The following is a 26387-nucleotide window of genomic DNA, read 5'->3' as shown; positions in this document are numbered from 1 at the left end:
CCAGGCCACTTTCCTTCCCCCCCCAATGACCTCCTTATGCCCCAATGAATCCCCTTTATACCCACCCCACCTGGACCTCTTGATTTCTCCCCCCCCCACCTGACCCATTACCTCCTTATTGCTCCCCACAGTCCATTACCATTTTATATCCCCCCCTGAACCATTACATTTTATACCCTCCCCCGGGTCCATAACCTCCTCAATCCCCACCCCCACCCCACAAGGTCCATTACCTCTTATTACATTCCCCCCCACCAAGTCCATTGCATCCATATATCCCCCCCCCCCCAGGTCCACTACCTCTTTATAATACCCCCCCAGGTCCATAACCCCCTTATAATCCCCCCCAGGTTAATTACCTTTTTATAATCCCCCCTCTGTGCATTACCTTTTTATAATGCCCCCCACATCCATTACCTCCGTATAATCCCTCCAGGTCCATTACTCTTTATAACCCCACCCCCCCTACCCCCAGGTCCATTACCTCTTTATAACCCCACCCCCCCTACCCCCAGGTCCATTACCTCTTTATAACCCCACCCCCCCTACCCCAGGGTCCATTACCTCTTTATAATCCCCCCTCCCCCTTGCTGCACATACCCACCCCACCAATGCATGGGGGGGGGGGGGGGAGGCCCTGCTTCATATGTTGTCCTGGACCCAACAATGTCAGGTATCTAGAGAATTGGCGGCACCCCAGAGCCGAGCCATGTTATATTCAACTCCAAGAATCCCACCCCAGGTTCTCATCCTATAGGTTCTCAAACCTATGAACTGTAGGTGGGATTGCTGATTCGAGGTATGTCTGCTTACTGTAAGAACCTAGGGAGAGCTGCTAGTAGACCTTCTTCCATATTCAGACTTTTCATATGTGTGTTGTTTGATGCCTAATAAGATTTGAATGGAAAGTAAATGTTTTCCCACATTCAGTGCATGAATATGGCCGCTCGCCTGTGTGAATTTTCTGGTGATTATTAAGAGCTGAACTGCGAACAAATTTTTTCCCACATTCAGTACATACATATGGCCTCTCGCCAGTATGGATCCTGCAGTGGACAAAAAGGTCGGAGTGGCAAAAGAATCTTTTCTCACATATTCCACATGTATACGGTTTCACTCCTGTGTGGAATTTCTTGTGTGTAGAAAGATAGGAACTGGTAGAAAATCTTTTTCCACATTGAGTGCATGTATACGGCTTCTCTCCTGTGTGAACTCTCTGGTGTTGAATAAGATGATGGCTAAAAATAAATCCTTTTCCACATTCTTTGCATGTAAAAAACTTTTCATTAGTATGTATTTTCTGGTGTGTAGAAAGATTGGACCTTCTGGTAAAGTTTTTTCCACAAACAGTACATGGATACAGCTTCTTTTCAGCGGGGATACTCTGGGGATTTATTGGATCTGAACTGCAACTCTGGTTCTCTTCACACTCCATCTTCTCTCTTGTGTGGATCATTTGGTGTCTAATAAGACCCGAACTGCAAGCAAAGCTTTTTCCACAATCATTGCATGCATATGGTTTCTCTCCATTGTGGATACGCTGGTGAAGCTTAAGAGTTGAGCTGGTATAAAAGCGTTTCCCACATTCAGTACAGATATATGGCTTATCTCTCTTGTGGATTCGCTGATGAATCTTAAGATCGGAGCTTGTACTGAAGCCTTTCTCACATTCAGCGCATGTATAGGGTTTCACACCACTGTGGATTCTTTTGTGAATTATAAGACATGAGCTTCTTCCAAAGCTTTTCCCACATTCGGTGCATGTATATGGTTTCTCCCCACTGTGGACTCTCTTGTGAGTGTTAAGTGATGAGCTTCTTCCAAAGCTTTTCCCACATTCAGTGCATGTGTGTGGTTTCTTTGAGTGATCAGTTGAAGTAGGACACTCAGTAATGCTTCCTTCTGGTTCTTTGCATGAGTATTGCTTCTCTGCTGTGTGGATTCTCTGGTGTATGTAAAGATTTGAGCTGCGAGTAAAACTTTTTCCACATTCTGTGCATGGATGTAACTTTTTTTTAGGATAGATTCCCTGGTGCTCATTGCAATATGAACTGCAAGTAAAACCCTCAGCAGATTCAGGCTTCTCTCCAATGTGGAGTTTCTGGTGTACACTGACACTAGAGGCACAAGTCTTCTCTACAGACTCATTTTCATGTGGCAAAACAAGAGTGTCATTACAAGTAAAGCTTGTCTCGCATTCAGTGGATTGCTTCTGAGTTTTTGTAGAAGTGTTTTTATGTTTGTTTGTTCTGCCGTGGTCCCTGTAATTCTCCTCTCTGTGGAAAATGTTATCAGCCGAGTTAGATTCTTCTTTTGTATTCCCAAATTCGGGTCCACAATCTGTGCAAAACACAAGAGGAGCAAAAGCGAATGTCAAACTCAATTTAGTTTTTTTAATAAATACATGTACTCTATCTGTGGTAAGACCAGATACACATCATTCTTCATTATAAAACATACACAGTTAAGTTACAAGACGTGGTGTTAAGCAGAGAGTTAAAATGCACACATACACATCTTTCTACCTAATTATCGGTTGCTGAAACTCACTAGTCAGTTAAAGATCTGACGGGAAATAAACATTCCAATTGTAAAGATCCCTCTACTGATTTCTTTCATCCATTGATGGTAAAACAAAGATGAGAATGATTCCTACCATGATTTTAGGATAGGAAAACAATGGGAACAGATAACATAGGGGTGGCCTAGAGATGCAAAAACACTGCCTCAAAGAATATCAGGGTAAACAGGAAAGATTCAGTTTTGAGAGAGCATACCAGGATTAATTAGGGGGAGTGGTGTCTGTATGCCGTGTATAAAATGTGATTGTGAGCGATTTCTAAAACCAAAAGTCTTTCCATCCTGCAGTTCTCTGTACTTTTAATATAGAAAGTTGTAGAATGAGGCAAATCCTACTTCAGTCTTCTATAGTCATTACACTGCATTGAAGTACTCCTACAAAAGACCTAGTGGATTGGGTGTGACGGCATCCAAGTAAGCAATCTAATTATTATTTTGGAGACAAGGATTAGTTTCCGACAAGAGTAAGTAATATCGGGGGAAAAAACTACAGCACCTTGGGTTTGTTCTTGCAAACTTACTGGGAAAAAAAAAAAAGATTTTTAGTAAAAACGTGTATATATAGAACACAACAATCACATAACAAACAAACAAACAAACAAACAAAGAAGCGCTCATATATAGAACAGACTGACATAATTTATTACATCAGGTTACAATATGTGGGTCGTGTAACTACTTCCCCAGCTACCGAGATACTGTACTTACTGGGGAAGTTACCAGCTTTACTTTCTGTTTTTCTTTACAGGGAATTTAAATGGCCATCCAATAGGAAGCCACAACCGATGATGTTGCAGCTTCCTATTGGCCCAATATTTGGAAGCCATTTTGTTTCCCCGAGGGGGACTTAAACCCGATAACGTCCCTGGTAAAAATCTTGGGAACTGGGGGGTCTCTGGAGTTGAAAATGTTCTGTTATAGAAGTCAGCTAAGGCTCAGTGACAGGCTTTTTACCTTGTGAAATTGGGTTAAAAAATGTCAGACTATGATAAACTGCACATCTGAGCCAAAAAGTGCGTGATAAGAAATAAAGGAATTCTATTGACCAGGTGTCTGTGACCTCCATGGAAAATAGATTATTGTTGCTCAACGATCAAGTAAAATTTATAGTAAGTTTTACATTTGCATCTTCTAAAAAAAAAAAGTAGTCACTTTCTATTGTCTCTGGGCACACCCAATTTGAATATTAGCGTGACATTGTTTCTTTACCCTTAATCTCTTAATAAATATACTGCCATCTTTTGCCAAACAAAATTTGGACTCTTGATGGTAATCTCCCTGCACATGCAAAAGTTTGTAAATAGTCTATTGACAAAAAAATTAAATAAAATACAAATATTAGATTAAGATGTTGTAACTAAATGCATTGCAGTGTGATTATAACAGACCTTTAAAGTAAAAAAAAAAATATATATATATATATTTGTCGAAAAATGGTGTCAATAATGTACATGCAACATATAGAACGTGCCACAGCCATTAGTTACCTGTCGTTTTAAGTATACCCAGGACATACTTGAAAACGAGAGGTAACTCTCAATGTATTACTTCCTGGTAAAACATTTTTATAAATAAATACTGTAGTTCACTTTGATCATAGGAGGGAGTGACCCTTTAAAAAAAGAATCAACATTCCTGATTGTTTGACTATTGTAGCAGTGGGGAGGTACCATTAATTATCTCAAAGTCTGCACTAAACTGCCATCTTTATTGGAATGATCACAATCTCCTCTTACCCAGAGAGTTGAGGGTCTGGTAATTTTCCATTTTTTGTAAAACTTTTCCAGCTCTTCTAAATCCTTCCACTCTGAGCAATGAGCAGATAGCTGCAATCAAGAAAATGCATTCTCAGTATCCTCCTGAACCAGGCATCAATCTGAAATGTAAAGAAAAGAAAGAGTTTCACCTTGAGAAAGGACTATCAATAGTCCGAAACGCGTTGGTGTGGTTTTTGTTCATGATCCATTAAAATAAGCTATATTTTTTATTATGGGAACGCATCCTTGTACTTTATTCTGGCTTTGCCAGTTTTGGATCTAATGCTCCATTTTTTCTTTCTTGCTTAGTTATTCAGGTATACTAGTTATTCATCACACATGATGATAAATACTATACTGTAATGAAAGGGCACAGTACCATCTGCAACTGAGAGTAGACATGATTTTAAGAAGAGATGTGTACTGTAAGGTCTTTACACATTATTACCTATGAAGCACCATCTTTTTAGTCCATGAGAAGGTCATACATAACCTGTGACTAATCCATTTACAGGGAGACAAATTCATTCAGGATTAATCCCATTCCCACGCGGTGCAATTCTTTCTGTGAGAAGCAGATGACCAAATTCAGCCTCTGTGTCTACAACAGGCTTTTCGATAATAAATAAATCAGAACTCAGACATTCATCCGAGTGATGAGAGAACTCAATAAACACTCTATAGAAACGGTCCACATTTAAATACATACACATTTGGTATATTACACTGAAGGGGACTGAAAGGCCCATTGAGGTCCATTCATAATGGAGGCCAGTCTCTGGGCTTCTACATAGTCCGTTAATGTTTTTAACCTTGGTTATTAATGACCTTGAGGTTGGCATAGAGAGCAAAGACTCCATCTTTGCTGATGACACAAAATTGGTTAAGGTAGTAGAATCAGAGCAGGATATAATTTCTCTCCCGAAGGATTTGGAGAGACTGGAAACTTGGGCAGGTAAATGGCAGATGAGGATTAATACAGATAAATGCAAGGTTATGCATTTGGGAAACAAGAATAAACAGGCGACTTACAAATTAAATGGGGATAAATTAGGGGAATCCTTGATGGAGAAGGATTTAGGAGTGCTTGTAAACAGCAGGCTTAGGCCGAGTCCCCGGTGGTCACGGCGGTGAGCCCTACACACCACAGACTAGCCCTCTATGGGGCAAGCCCCAGTGGCTGTGTGTGTGCGCGCGAAGTGCTGTGATGCGTACGCTGGCAGGGAAGACAAGAATGTTGTCTTCCCGTGCCGTAATACGTTCACGTGGTCGGCGCGCAGCCAATGGCAGGGCAGATATGCCCCATCATGGCTGTGCCCCCCGTCATGGCCGCGCCCCCCAGAGCTCCCCTACAGACCGCCGCCATGCACGCGTGCAACAGGGAGGACTGGGGCCGTAGCAATAGTGCCCAAAGTCATGCAATGGCTGCAAATGCAAACAAGATCTTACATTAAACAGCAATGGATGGAAGGGAAGTAGACATAATTATGCCCCTTTATAAAGCATTAGTAAGGTCACACCTTGACTATGGAGTACAATTTTGGCCACCACTCATTAGAAAAGATATTATGGAACTAGAGGAAGTGCAGAGGAGAGCCACCAAATTAATAAAGGGCATAGATAATCAGATTTATGAGGAAAGGCTAGCTAAATTAGAAAAGAGGGGATTTGATAACTATATACAAATATATTCAGGGACAGTACAAGGAGCTTTCAAAAGAACTATTCATTCCAAGGCCAGTACAAAGGACACAGGGTCATCCCTTAAGATTGGAGGAAAAGAGATTTCGCCAACAACAAAGGAAAGGGTTCTTTACAGTAAGGGCAGTTAAAATGTGGAATTCATTACCCATGGAGACTGTGATGGCAGATACAATAGATATCTTCAAAAAAGGTTAGGAAGAAGAAAAAGCAAGCACTCCAAGTAAAAAAATCCGTAAGGCAAGGTGCTAGTCCCATAAAAAAAATGTAGCGTATACTTTACCATTCAGCAGAACAGCAAATAAAGAGGCAGCACTCACAGGTAAGTATCCAAAAAAAGTGTATTTGAACAGACACATACAGAACCAACGTTTCGATCCCGGGAGGGATCTTCTTCAGGGGTGTGTGCCTACACCTGTGGATACTTACCTGTGAGTGCTGCCTCTTTATTTGCTGTTCTGCTGAATGGTAAAGTATACTCTTCAAAAAAGGTTAGATATCTTTGTAGAAAGGAAAGGTATGCAGGGATATACCTAATAAGTAAACATGGGAAGGATGCTGATCCAGGGAGAAATCTGATTGCCAATACTAGTGTTTATGCTTGATCGCGCTGTTGCTGTGAGGCTGTGTACTCTTCTTGTTTAGATATTGCAGCGGCCAGTGGTCTGGCAGCCACTTAGACGGAGCAGTCTAGTAATTAATTGACTACTGTGGGCTTTAGTATTTGTTCCCTTAACGCTGTGACCGGAGTCCCCTGATAAGTAACCGTTTCTGGGAGCGGTAGCGTTCTAGTAAGGCAGGTGTGCAGCCTGTATTTTTCGGCTGTTTAGAGCCGCTGCTGTTCTGGCCGGTGATTGTGTAAGATCCGGTGGATCGTTGATCTGGAGCCAGTCGCTAGGGTATATAATCGGTAAAAGTAGTGGATGGATTTACTTATATCCCAGTACCCCCAAAACGTTCAGATCAGAGACACTCTGATACAGTAACTAGTTGGGAATGGTAGTGTGACAGAGTGAAGTCAGCTCCTATCAGTTACGCCTGGGAGACATATGTCTGAGTGCTTCATCCAGCAGTCATAAGGGTTAACTCAGGTGGAAGTTAGGAGTTAGGAAGTAAGCTGACACCTGAGAGCCAGCAAGGTAGATAACGATCTTGTGACTAGCAGTAGCTGGCTCTCTCAGACCAGAGCACATGGATATCTGTGCTGCTAGCCAGACGGATACAGCACAATACTTACTGCAGCCAAAGTAAGATTTGTTTCATTTGTTTTCATGACTGCTTAAAAGACTCTTAAGGTTTGGTTATGGTTTAGCCAGCCAGCCTGCTAGATAGGTCTGCTGTGTTAGTCAGTTTTTCTCCCAACGTGGAGCAGGATTTATTTGTTTAAAGGGACAGTGTACCCGCATGTTATGTTGCTGTGGAGAAATAAAGCCACTGAACGTTTTCATTTATCCTGAAACTACACGTGTGGACTGTTCCCTGACCTCGGTTACAGGCCGTCCTGCCACAGGTAGCACGTTAGCAGACAGGCATGCAGCACATTTTTCTCTGCAGTTTAAAGCCACTAATATTCTGGCTGGTGATCTGGTTGGCTCATTGATCTGAAGCCTGTGGCTACAGTATAAGGCTGCGCTTATAGTGAGCACTGCATTGCTTGCTAGCGACCACTTGACGTCGCACACCGCCGTCGTTATAGCGAAAGTTGCACTATGCAGCGCCGTCGCGGTCACGCCCACTATGGGCACCTGCGACAGACTTCTTTGGCGCTGCGCTCTGTCGCCATAACTATAAGCGCAGCCAAAGTTTTCGCCGGAAATGTATTTGACAATCAATAGCAGCGCGATACTGTATCTGCACAAGAGTGTACATCTACATCGGGACTGTGGTAATATAAAACACCTGCACTGATCAGGGCTTAAGCACCCACCAAACCGCAGCCCTCACAGAAAGGGAATTCCAACCCCTACCAGCTGTCATATCTATTACATTTCAATTTACCCTAACCACAAGCTACAAACGGATTACTATGTTACAGCTCAATTGATACTTTGTAAGGCAAACCACAGGCAATTTAAAGCTACTCCAGCAGCAGATCAGGCAACGGCAAGCATGTGGCTCCAGGGCCTCATCCACGAATGAGTAATACAATAATTCAAAAACAGTGGTACTGTGCCCCTCAAAGGCTCACATTATACTGAGGGCTAGGATAATACCTATAATACCTAAGGAGAAGGAGTGGCTCAGTGAGTAAAGACACTGACTGACTGACACTGAGATTGCTGCAGGGGAGCCTGGTTCAATTCCCGGTGTCGGCTCCTTGTGACCTTGTGCAAGTCACTTTATCTCCCTGTGCCTCAGGCACCAAAAACATAGATTGTAAGCCCTACGGGGCAGGGACCTGTGCCTGCAAAATGTCTCTGTAAAGCGCTGCGTACAATTAGCAGCGCTATACAAGAACATGCAATTATTATTATCTGAATCTGTATCTGAACAAACTCATCCTCGCCCCTATCACACGCAGAACTCACCTGAGATCTGACTCCAAGGGACTGTTAACGGTCCCAAGGTTCAACAAAGTATCCGGCCGCTCCTCTTACCGTGCACCCCACAACTGGAACAACCTACCCGAGACTCTCACAGCCACCACCGGTCTATGTTCTTTGAAAACGAAAGCCGTCTCACATTTTAACGTGGTCTTTAACTGTTACATTCGCCTATAATATATATTATCTTTAACTGTTCATGCAATGTCTTTATACATAAAGTATAACCCTGTTCAACTAATGTAACCATGTATCTGTCATCATAACTCTGTGCCCAGGACATACTTGAAAACGAGAGGTAACGCTCAATGTATTACATCCTGGTAACACATTTTTATAAACAAATAAATAACCATTTAGCAGAGGTGTCAGATTCACACACTAAGTCCAATGGTTATGTGTTGAACCTCCATTAATGATAACTATGGGTACGGAGTTATGAGTGACAGATGTTTTTGTAATGTTACCTTTATGTTTACAGTTTTAGGAGGAATGAAGGAGTTAATGGATTAACCAAGATTCCTATGTGCACTCTTAGAGAGTGCACATGGGAATCTTGGTTAATCCATCAACCCCTTCATTCCTTCCACTATCTTCTTCCCGTATGCACCCAATTGACATATACAATCCATTCATATAGGAGGAGAGCGGCAGTATCTCTAATTTCTGTTTACACTTTTACCAAGAAAAACAGATTGTTAATCAGGGCTGTAGTGCACAATACAGACTCGTAAGGAAACACACTACACGGTTGAGGGGATTTTATTCTAGTTTTAAATAACAAAGTGGGCAGATTCCCAAATAAACTCATTTTAAATAGCCTACTCAAAACACTGCAGAGATATTATTCTTTATAAATACAGCCTGGAGGTGTAAAACGGTTTAAATATCCTTATTAATCGTGGAGTTTGAGTCTGCACTTAGAGTAACTAAGCCCCAAATTACAAATAATTCACATGGAATTACCAAAGTAACACAGTCTGTTCAAGACTGGACTATTTTTAAATATCTAGTAACATTATATTATTATGCAACAGGTATTATTACTGCTGTGAAGCGCTATATACAGAACATGGAGGGCGCTATATAAAAGATATACATCAAAAGTGATTGGAAACTCCGTCATTCAAAGATCAAACAATAGGATTCACATAAGAAACAGAATACTGGACGCAAATACAAACAGTTTCACTGTCCAAGTATGGAAAGGCTTACATTTAAAGCAGCAAAGACACCCTCAGGGCAGCACTCGTTATAGGTGATAATGAAATGGTGATAAATTTAAAATTAAAATGCTTTAATTGTATTGGTTAAAATAAGTGTCAAAATCGTTGAAATCAATAAACAACTGACAGTGGTAAAACAACACACATAACAGACAAAAATACAAAATACTTTAACTGAAATCAGGGGGGGGGGGGGAAAGGTAGAGATCCTACCTATCTGCTAATTAGCAGTAATGAGCAATCAATGACTGAATAGTCAGCCCCCTGGTTCAGCAATAACAAGGTTAAAAAGCCTGTAACATAAATACAGGTAACGGTGGACTGGTCATGCACAAATATATGCCAAAAAAGGCTATGCAAAATATAATGCAATAGAGTGAAAGCTCACTGGTGATAATACAGCTATAGTGCACTAAATTGTAAAGCTAGCTTAAGTATTGAAAGGTCCCCACTAAAGGATTGAAATAACCTAACTTAAGGTGGGTAAAGTGGTGATGCAAGTGTTAATAAACAGTGCACAAAAGAGCTCACAAAATGTGGTACTTAGCTCTGGGGCACGGATCTAGTCCGTATCCAGTTATAGCCCCCTAGTTCAAATGTGCCACTGGCTAACACTTAATGAGACCTTACAATATACACACAGCAGTAAATATTGTGACACTATATACAAATCTCAATATTGGTCTGGGCTGCCGATAGCTAGATGCACAAGAGCTTACAAAATGTAATATTCAGCTCTGGGGCACGGATCTAGTCCGTATCAATTTATGGCCCCCTAATTCAAAATGTGCCACTATGGCTTGTACAATAGCAGATAGCAGAGTGAGCAACCACATATAATGAGCTGAGGGGGAGGGAAGGGACACAAACGATGCAGCAATGATGTATAACAATTATACTTAAGTATTCAGGGTAGGGTAATTGTAAACGACCTGTGCCCCTATCAGATATATACAGCCCTCGTCAGAGCTTTGCGCAGTAAGTTGCCGCTAGTGTAGTTTATCTACCTCCTCTGTGATCCAGCAGGCAACGGCATCATTCACAGTACAAATTACAAGTTAAAGTATTTTGTATTTTTGTCTGTTATGTGTGTTGTTTTACCACTGTCAGTTGTTTATTGATTTCAACGATTTTGACACTTATTTTAACCAATACAATTAAAGCATTTTAATTTTAAATTTATCACCATTTCATTATCACCTATAACGAGTGCTGCCCTGAGGGTGTCTTTGTTTCCCATTAATTATCCTGTTCTCTCCCCTTATTGCACCGTTGTTTATTTCATTTCATTTCATTATAGGCTGATGCGAGGGTCCCCTATCCCTTTCCCCTTCCCCAAACATTGTATTTAAAGCAGCAGCCCAAGCTGCCGTTTCCAAAACAATATAAAAAAAATGGTTTCCTTTAATATGTGCATCAATACAATCCACACAATGATAAGTAATTAGCTAAATTGTGATCAATCGGTGAAGATTCGGCTCGGGGATTCACTAAATGGCTATCAGTGCAGCAGCAGAGGACCAAAGATGCAAAGTTCTGTGGGGAAGATCATGTGACCAGGCAGGCACTAGATACAATTAGTGCCCTGCTAGAGAGAGGGCAGGGCTCAAAAAGGGGTGTGCCAGAGCATGTTTCAGAAGAGGAAGGGGATGTGCCTTTGTAAATGGTTGCTATAGAAACCCCAGAAATGCTTGTTACATTAGAATACATCAAAAATGTCATTCAGAGTTTTTAAAAAATATATTTGTTTCGCACAATTCTAGCACTCCAGTAACTAATTACTAAAACAACTGTCGGAATGGGACGAAGTGGAGATAGTAGAGTTTTAAAATAAAGTAGATTCAGACATGGGCAAAATAGAAATCAGGACGGATTGAGCAAGGGGTGAATAATACAGCCTATTTTATCATCTTTAGAGAAATCGGGCAAAAAAAAGATCAATTTCAGTTTTAAATAATGGTAGGGTTTATTTATCTGATGAGCCGGGTAAATAAGGCACTTGTTCAGAAAAATATGCCGGCCTAATTTTAAATAGCACTGTGTGCATTTTAATATTCTGGGGTTAAATCCATTGTTCTTAAAATAAACTGAATCTGATCTCCTACCAATCAATATTCAACAATTATATGAGAATAAACCATTATTGAAATAATTATTAGACTGTCTGAGTTCTAATAATCTGTCAGAAAATCAGTGCCAGCTAAATAAGGGAGCAGGTTATGGAGCCGGCTACTACTGTAGGTATACAGACAATTGGTATAAATAATACTGATGTGACTACTTTTTGATTTCAAATACATTGGTCAGATCACATCCTATACAGTACATAACAGAAGCGAATGTAAATGTCCCTGAAATACACTGAATCCAATATTCCATCAATCAATATTCAATTTAATGTATTATGAGAAAAAACGGTTATTGAAAGAATAATTACATTAATGAATGACCGTGTGGATGTGATATTCCAATGGTCACATGGTGTCACAATGAAATTTATTTGAGATTGTTTGGAAAATATCAAATGCATTTTTTTTTAAATGCAAAATAAAATGTATTCTTTGATGTTTGATCAAGGAGAGATGTCAGTCACCATAAACAAGGCATTATATCCCTAGTCCTAAAGCCAAGTAAGGATGCCAGCCTTGTACTCAAAAAAAAAAATAATAATATATATATACACACACACACACACATTATTAATGGGGTTTAATTTGTACAATAATTAAGAATCTCTTTAAAAACGAATACACCATAACACACGCTTTGGGGCCAATTGCTACCCAGTTCTAAATACTGTAATAAAAGGTGGATATGAGATACCTGGTGAAGTTGCAGGTCTGGGTGTCAGGAGATACTGTAAATGGAAGAGATTTAAATCCCCTGGAAGAAGCAGGATATAAAAGCGCAGGAGACAAAGGATTTTACATATGTTTTCCAGGCTAGCCCTCAATCTCTCCTCTGATTTGCTGGTGCACATCATGTGACACATCAGCAAGCAGTTATGGGAGTTGTAGTTCTGATACTGTTAATAGTGCTACGTAATAAACATCGTAGGACCACAACTCCCAGAATCCCCGAAGCACTCATCTTTCCATTGGTTAAGTCCAAAGCTCCATTCATACATTCAGGACCTCAAACAGGCGTTTACATTCCTATATAAGAATATTATTTTCTGGTGCATATAGTAATTTAGATGGTCTCTGCCTGTGGAGGTGATTGTAGATGTATGCAAATAAATATATAAAAATAATGTTATTTACAGATCCCTTTCATCATACATGACAAAAGTTTGGTAATGCAGTTAATAAAAATATAATTTGTGAGCACATTCACATGTCTCAGGCTGCGGTCCCAGTCATCACTGTGACGCGCGCCCATACAAAAAAGGTTAATGCACTAAAAGCAGGTACGCAAACACAGGCTTATTTTTAAATGGCGCTCAACAATAATTATGTTGTTTCCATATATAAATACATATTTGGTGTTATATGACATCATAAGATATGGGAGAATGAAAAGGTTATGACTTTTATGCCTAGTTGCAGTGCCACACTAAAATGCCTTTGAGCCACCTATTTCCCAGTCCCTTACATAAAACCCATTTGTATATCGTATGCCCCAAAAGGAATTTGGGCATCAAAACAGGTGCCACCCTGGGTACGGGTACCAATATTTATCAATTTGAATAAGTAGTTGCAGTATTTTAAAGGTTAAATGAATGTGGGTCACATCCCACAGTGTTTATCAACAGAAGATGAATTCCTGTGTCACACCTAGTTGCACTAACCCAGCCCAAACAATATTTGTGCATCAAAACAGGTACAATTTGAATAAAGTAGTTTCAGTATTTGAAGGGATAAAAGCTTTTGGGCCACCTATATCACAGTAGATATCGGCAGAGTTGGAGCCTTTGTATAAAGCTTGTACAGTATTTAGCCAAAAAAGGTTTGGGAACCAAAACAGGTGGCAAACTAGGCTCAGATGCCAATTTTAAATAATTTCAAGAAGCAGCTGTAGTATTTCAAGGATGAAATGACTTGCCTACATATTTCACAAGGGATCTTTATAGTGTAGAAATTGGTCCTCTATTTAAAGCCACCATCAATTTTGCCTGGCTCCAAAATGATTTGGCCATGATCGGAACAGATGGCTGTAATTATCTGCAGGTTTCTAAGAGCAAGTCACTTTTGCCCATGTACAGTATTTTACATTCTACTGTATATCCACAAATGTACTGGGTCAGACAGTTATGTTTTTTCCCCCAATTTATATCAACACAGGGTACCTATGTGTAATTATTTGAATTTATGAAAACTTTAAAAGGAACTTATGCATTTTGCTGTTTTAATTTATAAGATGTAAAACCAGAGACATAACATAAAACACAGACAAAGCTCAGTGCACATCCAGAAAAACTTATATACGGTACAGTGCCTAAATAAACATGTATAAATAACTAATAAATAAAATGGTCTTTTAGTTTAACATTTTGGCCAAATTGTTGTAAGCCCTTGAGCCAACTGCACGGCAGACCACGTTTCAAGGGTTCCTAACACTAATATAGATTCTTAATAACCTGTGCATTGCCAGGAAGAATGATTTACAATAAATCTGTCAATATTAGTTGCAAAAGTTCTAAGTCTGATTGAAGCTTTTATTTACCTGTACATTACCAGGAAAAGCACTCTGTAATAGATTTGTCACAATCACACTGTAAGCAGGCACGTTCCCCTGAGAGTGGGAGATGCCATGGAGTGAGCTTTTAAGCATTTAAATGTGGGAGGGAGTGAGCTTCAATAATAATTCTTGTTCAGCTAGTCTTAGCTGATTGGAGGGTGGCAACCTCCTACCAAATTGAAGCTCACTCCCTCCCACATTTAAATGGTAAAATTGTTTAAAAAATAAATAAAAAAATAGGTGCCTATGTCCAATTTAACAACTGTTATTGATGCCCATACTCTTTTTTTTGGGCTAGGCAAGATAGGGGGTTACATAGGGGATCTCCCTTTGTGCATAACCACTGTGAAATAGGTGACTCAAAGCGATTAACCCCTGGAAACACTGCAGCTACTTATTCAAATGAGTAAATATTGGCACCTATTCTCAGTTTGGCAGCCAGTTTGATGCCCAAATCTCTTTTGGGCCCAGCTAAATACAAATGGGTTTCATGTAAGGTTTTATGTTTGTGGAATAGGTGTCCAAAAATCATTTAACCCTTGAAATTCTGCAGCTATGTATTCAATTTATTATGATGTGGCATCCGTGCCCAGTTTGGGACCTGTTTTGATGGCCAAATTATTTTTGGTCCAGGCAAAGTGCAACTAGATTTTACATAAGGTAGCTCCTTCTGCTGATAACCCCTGTGAAATAGGTGACCCAAAGTCATTTAACTCTTAAACTACTGCAGCTACTTACTCAAATTGGTAAATATTGGCACCCATGGCCGGTTTGACACCTGTTGTAATGCTCAAATACTTTTTTGGCCAGGCCAAATAGAAGTGGATTTTCTTTAGATAAGAGAAATGGGAGAAAGAAACCCCTGTGATGCTAACCAGACATGTCCATGTAAATAAGCGTGCAAAATGTAGCACCTTAAACCTTGATCCTACTCAAAAGACAGCTTGATTAACCCATTCATATAGCGTCCCACGTTGTCAGCCACTTAGACTACACTACTTCATATACGTGTTCAATAGCTTAGTACATTAGGTAGATCTTGTATGAACTTTGCAACGGTGTTCTTTAAACTGTGACTTGATTGTAGCAAACAAGTGTCTAATGGTATACCAATATAATGGTTACTCATTCAATTACGCCGTGGCACTCCGGGTGCTGTCGGCGTGCTCCTACCAGATGAATTCAGCATGAAGGAGGAGGTTTGAATGGCGGTGCAGCTGCCATGAGAGGAAAAATGGAGACCGGACTGCTGGCTTCACGGTACACAAAAATTTATTGTAGGCACATAAAAAGTAACAAGAGAAACCTCTTACGCGTTTTGTGCGGGTAACCGCACTTTATCAAAGAGTGACTATTCTTCCCAATGTGGCTCTTTTTAGCTGTATCAACGAGAAGGGCACGGTTGCTCTGAACAAAACAGCCACTCCTGCTTTTTTGTTTTGCACCGGTGAATGAAAAAATTGGGGGAAGGTTTTGTCCTTCAAACATGTTATATCTGTCACAGGAGACCTCAACTAGGTGCAGGGGCCTGCTTCAGTAGGCTTACCCTGAACAACTTCTTCTCCGGCTTCTCAGTGCTATTCGGCCAATAGCACTTTTGAAAAACCCGCCAGTTGTGTGCCCGATCAACTCAAAAACTGTTCTGGTACTCTGATTGTCCGTGCTCCTTACATAGCCCTTGGTCTCCTATACTTTTCATGGAGCAGGGGCCGCTGGCCGATCAGAACACGGATTGTGACGGTGCAGCCAATCGGGGGACGAGGGCTCGTCCGGCTGGACCAATCAGAGGAGGAAGCCAGCTTAGGCACTCTGGACCGCTCCTCGGGGAGGTAGCTGCTGGCGAGTGGGAAATTTTAACTGGCCAATGGGAATCATGCCTACGGGATTGAGACCCGGCAACGGTTCCCTTGGCTATGGGTAGGCGCCTTCCAGATATCACACAGTTATTAGCTCTTTTCTGGAAGAGGTTACACGAAACATATACACTCAGTCCAAAATGAGCCTCACAGAGGCAGCCATTACATATGGTTTTGTGGCAGCCAGCCGGGCTTCACCGTAATTATGTGAGCCTGTCTACCCCTACCGTCACAATATCCTCTCTATTTAAGTGCGTTTCTTGTATTATAACGATGTCCCCTTGCCAGGACTTAAAGTTTCTGAACATCATTCTCCTTTTCATAGGCGAATTCATCCCTTTCACATTTTGTGCCACAATTTTTAGGTTGCTAACCATTAATTTGTTTGGGGTCTTTTTTAAGTAAGGCTCGTGTTTTTATCTCGTTAGTCTTGTTGGTCTCCTGCAGCTTGGCGAGTGAAAAAAGTTAGTGTCGCCTCGCTCACTGGGTATAGAACAGTGGGAATGGGTGGACGGGTAAAAATGAAAATAATAAAGAGAAGAAAGAAGGGTTTTATCTTGGGTGGGGTTGAAGCCCATGTACATCTTTGGCCGTTGACTCTGCTTGTGGGGTAATTGTGGTATGCAGAGTCTAATAGTGTATATGCTCGGGGTGCACTGTGGTACCTGAAATAATTTGTCTGTACATCGCACGATCTTGTCACTACATTTCCAGCATGTGCCATTTACGTCGTACGTCTTACATCCTGAAGAAAATGTCCTTATCCTGCGACTACTATATAAAAACATTGAGTTAACTTGAGCATCTTAAACATATTATACTTTTATTTTTTTTATTTTTAAAGGTAAGTAATACTTTGGTTTTAACTTGCATTCTATAAAAACCCAAACTCTTAGTTAATATAAAGAAAATAAGTGCTTACAGCGCTAATGCTTAAAACAATATAGTAAAAATTAGTACTAAAGTGATTACAAAAACAAGCCTCTATATTAAAGGTCTAGGCTGCCTAGAAACTATGACCGATACAGGTCAACATAAACAAAAAGAAAACACAAAATAACTGGCGCCTAGATTTACCATACACCACCGAAGGTGATCATAGATCAAATATCAGACCAGTCCTTACTGCCCAATCAATATCAGATGATTCTTGATTGATGTCTCATAACGTGGAAATAAACAAAGAAAAAAAATCATAGTGCAACACTGGTATAAACAATCAAACTAAAAAGGACCACAACAATTTACAAACACACACTCACATAACACAGACTGAAAAAACTGGTGCTATTTAATACTAAGAATAAAAACCTATAAAAGACAAAACAATTGTCTAAATGGACATGAGGAACATGAACTGTGGAGATCCCACCCGGTGATGTAAAAATTGGAATCCTACTCACGACAGGGCGGCCAACAAACAGCGCTGACAGAAACTTCGTCTCTCCCTCCGTGCCTGATCCCAATCTGGGGACTCCACAGTGTACTCTCAGGGCTCAGACGCCGCCGTCACGCTAGCTGTTGTCTCGATCGCAGACCCGCTGGTCACGTCGCATCCAGATGACGTCACTCGCATGCGCACCGGCACTGAAGGTCCCGATAGCTGTCTGCAGTTGCGGCATATAGCCAAACCACCTCCCCAGGCTTCACGAAAGAACGAAGAGACCTCCGGGTTTTGGGTTTTCTTAGGTGGCATCCCGCTGCCTTCCGGGACCAAGTCACTGCTTTTATTTCTTATTTGTGATGGTGGAAATGTCTGTTATCCGCTGTAGTCTGGCGTGCTGGGCAGAGCTCTGATCTCATGCGGCCGTCTGGGATGACTTTGCGCATGCGCCCCCGTAAATTCCAGTTCTTATTACATTTTTATATAATGCAAAATGTTCCATCAGCAATAAATTCTTTCACTGCCTGTGGTGCCTGCAATATATTGCATGTTTACATCATCATTTGTTTTCCTAGGGGCAGCCTTCAGATTAGTCTTAGGCACCCCTGGGTGACAGGACTCCCTGGCTGAGAAACACTGATGTAAATATATCAGATATCAATAGAGAAATGGTCTAATTCTCCCCTCGGGGGCAATATATCCCAGGGTCCCCACACCCTCGCTGGCGGTCTGTTTCCCATAGATGTTTTATATCGCGAGCCCAAAGTCTGTCATCTTTAAGTGGCCCACACTGTCCTTTAATATGTTCTCCGGCTTCAGGTCCCTGTGAAGAGAGAATCTCTGAGCTTGGTCTGAGGGTGTATTTTTATTTATATAAGGTCAATACACTTAATGCTTCAATAAGGGTTTTAGTGAGTACTGTGGGGAAGGGAGTTTGGAAAGAGTTGGTATTCCCAGCAGGTAAGTAGAGTCAAGAAGGCTGGAAAGGAGACAGGCCTGAGCAGAGTGCAGAAAGAGAGCAGGGATAAGGAGATGTGATAGAAAGACGTCCTGAGCAGAGTGACAGCAGAACTGAGATATAAAGACAGAATAAAGATGGACCTGAGCAGAGAGCGGAGCTGCGATATGAGAAAGGAAAATAGACAGCCTGAGCACAGCGAGAGACCATACACAATATAGAAGACAGAAAACAGACAGCCCTGAGCAGGGGGAGGATGAGATAGCACAGAAAAGGATGCTTTAAATTACCGATGAATAATGCCCGTAGAATGGAGAGACTGGATACAACAGACCATCGCAGCAGCGTAGAATCTGATGGAGAAAGAAGAAAAGACTTACCAGCCCAGCACGGGGTACAGTATATTCACACCCAAACATTATTCCCAGCACGGGGTACAGTATATTCACACCCAAACATTATTCCCCGCACAGGGTACAGTATATTCACACCCAAACATTATTCCCAGCACGGGGTACAGTATATTCACACCCAAATATTATTCCCAGCACGGGGTACAGTATATTCACACCCAAACATTATTCCCCGCACAGGGTACAGTATATTCACACCCAAACATTATTCCCAGCACGGGGTACAGTATATTCACACCCAAATATTATTCCCAGCACGGGGTACAGTATATTCACACCCAAATATTATTCCCAGCACGGGGTACAGTATATTCACACCCAAACATTATTCCCCGCACAGGGTACAGTATATTCACACCCAAACATTATTCCCAGCACGGGGTACAGTATATTCACACCCAAATATTATTCCCAGCACGGGGTACAGTATATTCACACCCAAATATTATTCCCAGCACGGGGTACAGTATATTCACACCCAAACATTATTCCCAGCACGGGGTACAGTATATTCACACCCAAACATTATTCCCAGCACGGGGTACAGTATATTCACACCCAAACATTATTCCCAGCAGGTATGTAGCACGTCTCCTTTGCCCCAGTCTGCTCATTCTCCTACCAGCTATGAAGCCTCAGTCCGCATTAGATCCCTGACTTTTACCCATATTTAGGATCTCCTTGTGCCTACCCTGAGCGATGGTGCTATATAATCACCCACCACCTCTGCTGGTAGGCTGTTCCACTGAACCACTACTTTTTTAATTGAGGGACTTCCTCACACTTCCCCATTCCCTCTCACCCTCCGGCTTCAAAAGCTTCATATAGGAAATGTGTCCTTCCTAATATTCAATAAATCCTTTTCATGTATTTGAAAGTGTTTATCATATCCCCTCCCCAACCCCTCTCTCTAATTTCTCTCGCCCCCCTCTCACCCTCCTTTCTCTACAGTATATTCCCTTCTCCCTCCTTTTCACTTGCGTTGCGCTGCTGATCTTAAGTAGTCTCTTCTCTTTCAGGTGCTGCGATAAATCCACTTCACTTAAATACTCCATGAGGATAGGGTGACCAGATTTCGTAAATGAAAAACCAGGACACCTTAAAAAATTATTTATTAAACAAATTACATCACGTGGCGCCCCCCGTTGCCATGACAACAAGACACTCTGATGCCCCTGCAGTGTTAGTGTATATATAGGGTGACCAGATTTTGAAAATGAAAAACCGGGACATTTTTTTTTTTACATAACAGTTTATTTATTGTAGTACACTTATACTTACGACCATTAGTCTTTGTTACATAGTTGTGTGTGTGTGTGTTGACCTCACTAATCGAACAAAAAAAACCCAGATGTGAATGATTCTGAACCCCTTAACCAGTATCAGGACGCCCCCTCTTCACAATTTCTAAAGCAGCAATCCCGCCTGGGATCTTACCTGATCCGCAGTCCCTCAAGGTACTATACTGGAGGGGAGGTGTTCCCTACCTGTCTTCAGAGGTCTCCCGTGTGAAACTTGAGTCAGATCTGGAAGAAAGAAGGGTAGGTTACTTCGGTGTAGGTATACGGCAGTTAAAATAAGACAGGGAGGGTGAGAGAGACAGAGAGAGAGAGAGGGTGAGAGAGACAGAGAGGGAGAGAGACAGAGAGGGAGAGAGAGGGTGAGAGAGAGGGTGAGAGAGACAGAGAGAGAGGGTGAGAGAGACAGAGGGTGAGAGAGCGAGAGGTGAGAGAGAGCGAGAGGTGAGAGAGAGCGAGAGGTGAGAGAGAGCGAGAGGTGAGAGAGAGCGAGAGAGAGAGAGAGAGAGAGGTGACAGAGAGAGAGAGGGTGACAGAGAGAGAGAGGGGTGACAGAGAGAGGGTGACAGAGAGAGAGAGGGTGACAGAGAGAGAGAGGGTGACAGAGAGAGAGAGGGTGACAGAGAGAGAGAGAGGGTGACAGAGAGAGAGAGAGGGTGACAGAGAGAGAGGGTGACAGAGAGAGAGAGAGAGGGTGACAGAGAGAGAGAGAGAGGGTGACAGAGAGAGAGAGAGAGGGTGACAGAGAGAGAGAGAGAGGGTGACAGAGAGAGAGAGAGAGGGTGACAGAGAGAGAGAGAGAGGGTGACAGAGAGAGAGAGAGAGGGTGACAGAGAGAGAGAGAGAGGGTGACAGAGAGAGAGAGGGTGACAGAGAGAGAGAGGGTGACAGAGAGAGAGAGGGTGACAGAGAGAGGCAGACAGAGAGAGGGTGAGAGAGAGGCAGACAGAGAGAGGGTGAGAGAGAGGCAGACAGAGAGAGGGTGAGAGAGAGGCAGACAGAGAGAGGGTGAGAGAGAGGCAGACAGAGAGAGGGTGAGAGAGACAGAGAGAGGGTGAGAGAGACAGAGAGAGGGTGAGAGAGACAGAGAGAGGGTGAGAGAGACAGAGAGAGGGTGAGAGAGACAGAGAGAGGGTGAGAGAGACAGAGAGAGGGTGAGAGAGACAGAGAGAGGGTGAGAGAGACAGAGAGAGGGTGAGAGAGACAGAGAGAGGGTGAGAGAGACAGAGGGTGAGAGAGACAGAGGGTGAGAGAGACAGAGAGAGACAGAGAGAGAGAGGGTGACAGAGAGAGAGAGGGGGTGACAGAGAGAGAGAGAGGGTGACAGAGAGAGAGAGAGAGGGTGACAGAGAGAGAGAGAGAGGGTGACAGAGAGAGAGAGAGAGGGTGACAGAGAGAGAGAGAGAGGGTGACAGAGAGAGAGAGAGAGGGTGACAGAGAGAGAGAGAGAGAGGGTGACACAGAGAGAGAGAGGGTGACACAGAGAGAGAGGGTGACACAGAGAGAGAGGGTGACACAGAGAGAGAGAGAGGGTGACACAGAGAGAGAGAGAGGGTGACACAGAGAGAGAGAGAGAGAGAGAGGGTGACACAGAGAGAGAGAGAGAGAGAGAGAGAGAGAGAGAGAGAGGGGGTGACACAGAGAGAGAGAGAGAGAGAGAGAGAGAGGGTGACACAGAGAGAGAGAGAGGGTGACACACACAGAGAGAGAGAGAGAGAGAGAGAGAGAGGGTGACACACAGAGAGAGAGAGAGAGAGAGAGAGAGAGAGAGAGAGAGAGAGGGTGACACAGAGAGAGAGAGAGAGGGTGACACAGAGAGAGAGAGAGAGAGGGTGACACAGAGAGAGAGAGAGAGAGAGAGAGGGTGACACAGAGAGAGAGAGAGAGGGTGACACAGAGAGAGAGAGAGGGTGACACAGAGAGAGAGAGAGAGGGTGACACAGAGAGAGAGAGAGAGGGTGACACAGAGAGAGAGAGAGGGTGACACAGAGAGAGGGTGACAGAGAGAGAGAGAGAGAGGGTGACACAGAGAGAGAGAGAGGGTGACACAGAGAGAGAGAGAGGGTGACACAGAGAGAGAGAGAGGGTGACACAGAGAGAGAGAGAGGGTGACACAGAGAGAGAGAGAGGGTGACACACAGAGAGAGAGAGGGTGACACACAGAGAGAGGGAGGTGACAGAGAGAGAGAGAGAGAGAGAGAGAGAGAGAGAGAGAGGGTGACACAGAGAGAGAGAGGGTGACAGAGAGAGGGTGACACAGAGAGAGAGAGAGGGTGACACAGAGAGAGAGAGAGGGTGACACAGAGAGAGAGAGAGGGTGACACAGAGAGAGAGAGAGAGTGACACAGAGAGAGAGAGAGGGTGACACAGAGAGAGAGAGGGAGAGAGAGAGGGTGACACAGAGAGAGAGAGACGGTGACAGAGAGAGAGAGAAGGTGACAGAGAGAGAGAGAAGGTGACAGAGAGAGAGAGAAGGTGACAGAGAGAGGGTGACAGAGAGAGAGAGAAGGTGACAGAGAGAGGGTGACAGAGAGAGAGAGAAGGTGACAGAGAGAGGGTGACAGAGAGAGAGAGAAGGTGACAGAGACAGAGGGTGAGAGAGACAGAGGGTGAGAGAGACAGAGGGTGAGAGAGAGAGGGTGAGAGAGACAGAGGGTGAGAGAGACAGAGACAGACAGAGAGAGACATAGAGGGACAGAGAGGGAGAGGGACAGAGAGGGAGAGGGAGGGGGAGGGAGAGAGGGGGAGAGAGAGGGGGAGGGAGAGGGACAGGGGGAGACAGACACGGGTACACACACACACACACACTGGCACACACACACACACTGGCACACACACACACTGGTACACACACACACTGGTACACACACACACACACACACACACACTGGTACACACACACACACTGGTACACACACACACACTGGTACACACACACACTGGTACACACACACACTGGTACACACACACACACACACACACACACACACTGGTACACACACACACACACACACACACTGGTACACACACACACTGGTACACACACACACCCCTAACACACACACACTAGTACACACACACACTGGTACACACACACACACACACACACTGGTACACACACACTGGTACACACACACACACACTGGTACACACACACACACACACACACACACACACACACACACACACTGGTACACACACACACACTGGTACACACACACACACACTGGTACACACACACTGGTACACACACACACACACACACACACAGACACTGGTACACACACACACACACACACACACACACTGGTACACACACACTGGTACACACACACACACACACTGGTACACATACACAGACACTGGTACACACACACACACACACACACACACACACACACACACACACACACACACACACACACACACACTGGAGTACAGACAGAGGCAGCCACGAGCAGGTGGCTCTCCGCCTCCCCCTGCACCCACCCCCGCGCCCATCTCCCGCACCTAGGGGGGGGGGGGGGGGGTGGATAGGAGCGCCGGGACACAAAGGTAAACTGCCGCCCCCCCCTCCCCCGGAGGGCAGCCACGGGTTCCCGGGGCAGAATGGGGGACACCGCGCAGCCACCACTGCCAGCCCCCGCGCCCATCTCCCGAACCAAAGGGACAGGGGGGGAAGGGAGCGCCAGGACAGGAGGCAAAGGATAAAAAACCCACCTCCTATCCCCCCGGGCGGGCAGAGGGGGGGAAACACCGCGCAGATGAGCCAGGAGCCGCGGGCAGAGACACACACCACGTGTGCTCTGCCGCAGGAAGCGGAAGCCCCGCCCCCAGGCACCCTTCCTTCCATCCATTCCCACATGCCGGTCCTTGGTGAAGGATGATGCCGGGGGGCGGGGCTTAATGCCGGGACGCTGGGGATTGGCCAACAAGGTAGGAAACTGCCGGGGGGGGGGGGGGGGGTTGGCATTAAAAAAAAAAAAAATACTTACCAGCGGGGCTGCTGCAGTCTCCTCCTCCGCGCCGCCGCAGACTCGCGCACAGCGCACAGCGCACAGCAGCTTACTCGCGCACCGCCGGCGACAAAAATAAATAAATGGGGACACATTGAGGAAAATCCGGGACATTTCCGGTACACACAGAAAAGCGGTACAGCTCCCGAAAAACCGGGACTGTACCGGCAAAAGGGGGACGGGTGGTCACCCTATGTATATAGAGGTGGGGGCTTTGCTTGGGCCCTTCAACTCTTACAGCCAGGGCATTATTGGCCAGGAATGCCCAGCTCGCAGGGGATTACTACTTCAAAATGTATTTGATTCGTAACAACATCAAAAAACTGTAATACCAATAACTAACAACCACAGACAATGATAATCTAAACCATCAAATAAAATGTCTACGGCCCTTGTTCAAGCATGTTTGCGGTACTTACCAGATAAATCAGTGCCTGCAATCCACGACTGTATCCGCCTCTCCGATCGTCTGTAAGCAATCCAGCGTTCCTGGTGTGTGGCTGAAGAGGTGAGGGACTCCCTCCTCTCAAACGGAAAAGAAGAGCAAAAAATAGAGTTAGAACATACCCATCATACAGGGATGAGAGAGAGGAGAGAAGAGAGAGACAGAGAGAGAGAGAGAGAGAAACAAAAGTAATGTACTGTATAACCATTATACCCTACCCCTAGTATTCGTGTAATCATTGTCCCACACCCCCTATTACTCACGCTTTGGCAATACTGAAATGTTCTTTTGTCATGCCAATAAAGCCGATTTGATTTGAGAGAGACAGAGACACACAGAGAGAGACAGAGACACAGAGAGAGACAGAGACAAACAGAGAGAGAGAGACAGAGACACACACACAGAGAGAGAGAGACAGAGAGAGACAGAGAGAGACAGAGAGAGACACAGGGGCCTATTCAGTAAGCGACGATAAGGCTGCGTCTATAGTATTTCAGACGGAGGGAAGGCACACACGCTGCAATACACTTGCTGAAGCCTGAGCTTTTTTATGGCTTTGCAGGGTATGCAGCAGGCACAATATGTGGGCGTGGCAATGAATATTTGGAGGCGTGGCAATGACGTTCCGGCGCGGACGTCACTTCCCTACCTCACATCCCGATCCACTGGCATTTTTTCAGATGCAGCATCTGAAGCATTGTGCAGGCAAGTTCACTTTCCCCCGGTCTGGAAATTAACTTTAATTTTGTGTGTGTTGTGTGTGTTTGGGTTGTGTGTGTTTACCACCGGCATACAAAAAAGAAAAATGGCGTCACTTTGAAAATGTAACTCCACTTTGATTGGAGAAGACAAGTCATGTGATCATGCCATCGCGCAAAAAATCACTTGGCTCTGTCTCCTTCAATTTCGCGCCTTTGCCAGCTCTGTCTGATGTGCGCGCTGGCGCCATCTATAGACATCCTCAAAGAGGACCATAGACATGAACGTGCAGCGTGCGCGCGCCTCCCCTCCGTTCCATCTGAAATACTATCGACGCAGCCGTAGGCACGTATCGGCCAAAATGCCAACTATTATTCAGTAGCCTCGATAAGTGGGCGATAACGGCCTGTATCGCCGAAAAATCTTTTGAAGAAAATCAAATCACCGACTGAGCGGCGATAAGCCACGTAGACACTTTTCTGAATGTTCATAAACACGCGCGATTCCAGTAGCCGCCAGTCGGCGATCGCCGCCTATCGCGGCCCAAAAATGGCGATTTTCTCCCCAAATCCAAACAGTAAAATAAGATTGATGGGGAGAAGCATCGATGAGTGGCAATGTTGGCCTTTTTCCTGCAATGGATTGATGCCGGGGATCTCAGGAGCTGATACCCATTAATACCAGCACCGGAGACCCCCGGCATGAGGCCGATGCAGGAAAAATGCATTCACAGCCCCTTCATTACCTTAGCGGCCATGGCGACGCGTGTGAGAAGCCACCGGAGCCACGGTAAGTTAGGTTTACAGAGGCCCTGCAGCTCCCCCGGCACTT

General features: G+C 43.9%; 1 protein-coding gene across 4 annotated transcripts; it reads right to left on the bottom strand.

The window, feature by feature from the left end:
• Positions 1-550: 550 nt before the first annotated feature.
• On the bottom strand, positions 551-24983 carry LOC142467360 (uncharacterized). 4 transcript variants are annotated; one of them, XM_075572958.1, is made up of 7 exons: positions 24117-24203; positions 20536-20624; positions 18976-19038; positions 17421-18550; positions 17009-17117; positions 4317-4456; positions 551-2340 (listed from the first exon to the last, which is right to left on the bottom strand). In XM_075572958.1, exons 6-7 carry the CDS (start codon positions 4345-4347, stop codon positions 866-868), a joined length of 1506 nt encoding a protein of 501 aa, XP_075429073.1. In that variant the 5' UTR covers positions 4348-4456; positions 17009-17117; positions 17421-18550; positions 18976-19038; positions 20536-20624; positions 24117-24203; the 3' UTR covers positions 551-865. The 4 variants fall into 4 exon arrangements, with proteins under 4 accessions (XP_075429073.1, XP_075429074.1, XP_075429075.1 ...); XM_075572959.1 differs by having other exon boundaries at positions 20586-20624; XM_075572960.1 differs by lacking the exons at positions 20536-20624; positions 24117-24203 and adding an exon at positions 24832-24983.
• Positions 24984-26387: the final 1404 nt, after the last annotated feature.

This window comes from Ascaphus truei, chromosome 16, assembly GCF_040206685.1.
Source record: "Ascaphus truei isolate aAscTru1 chromosome 16, aAscTru1.hap1, whole genome shotgun sequence".
Classification (NCBI taxonomy): Eukaryota; Metazoa; Chordata; class Amphibia; order Anura; family Ascaphidae; genus Ascaphus; species Ascaphus truei.
Note: the sequence above shows the minus strand (reverse complement) of the source record. Positions and strands in the feature narration are given on the sequence as shown.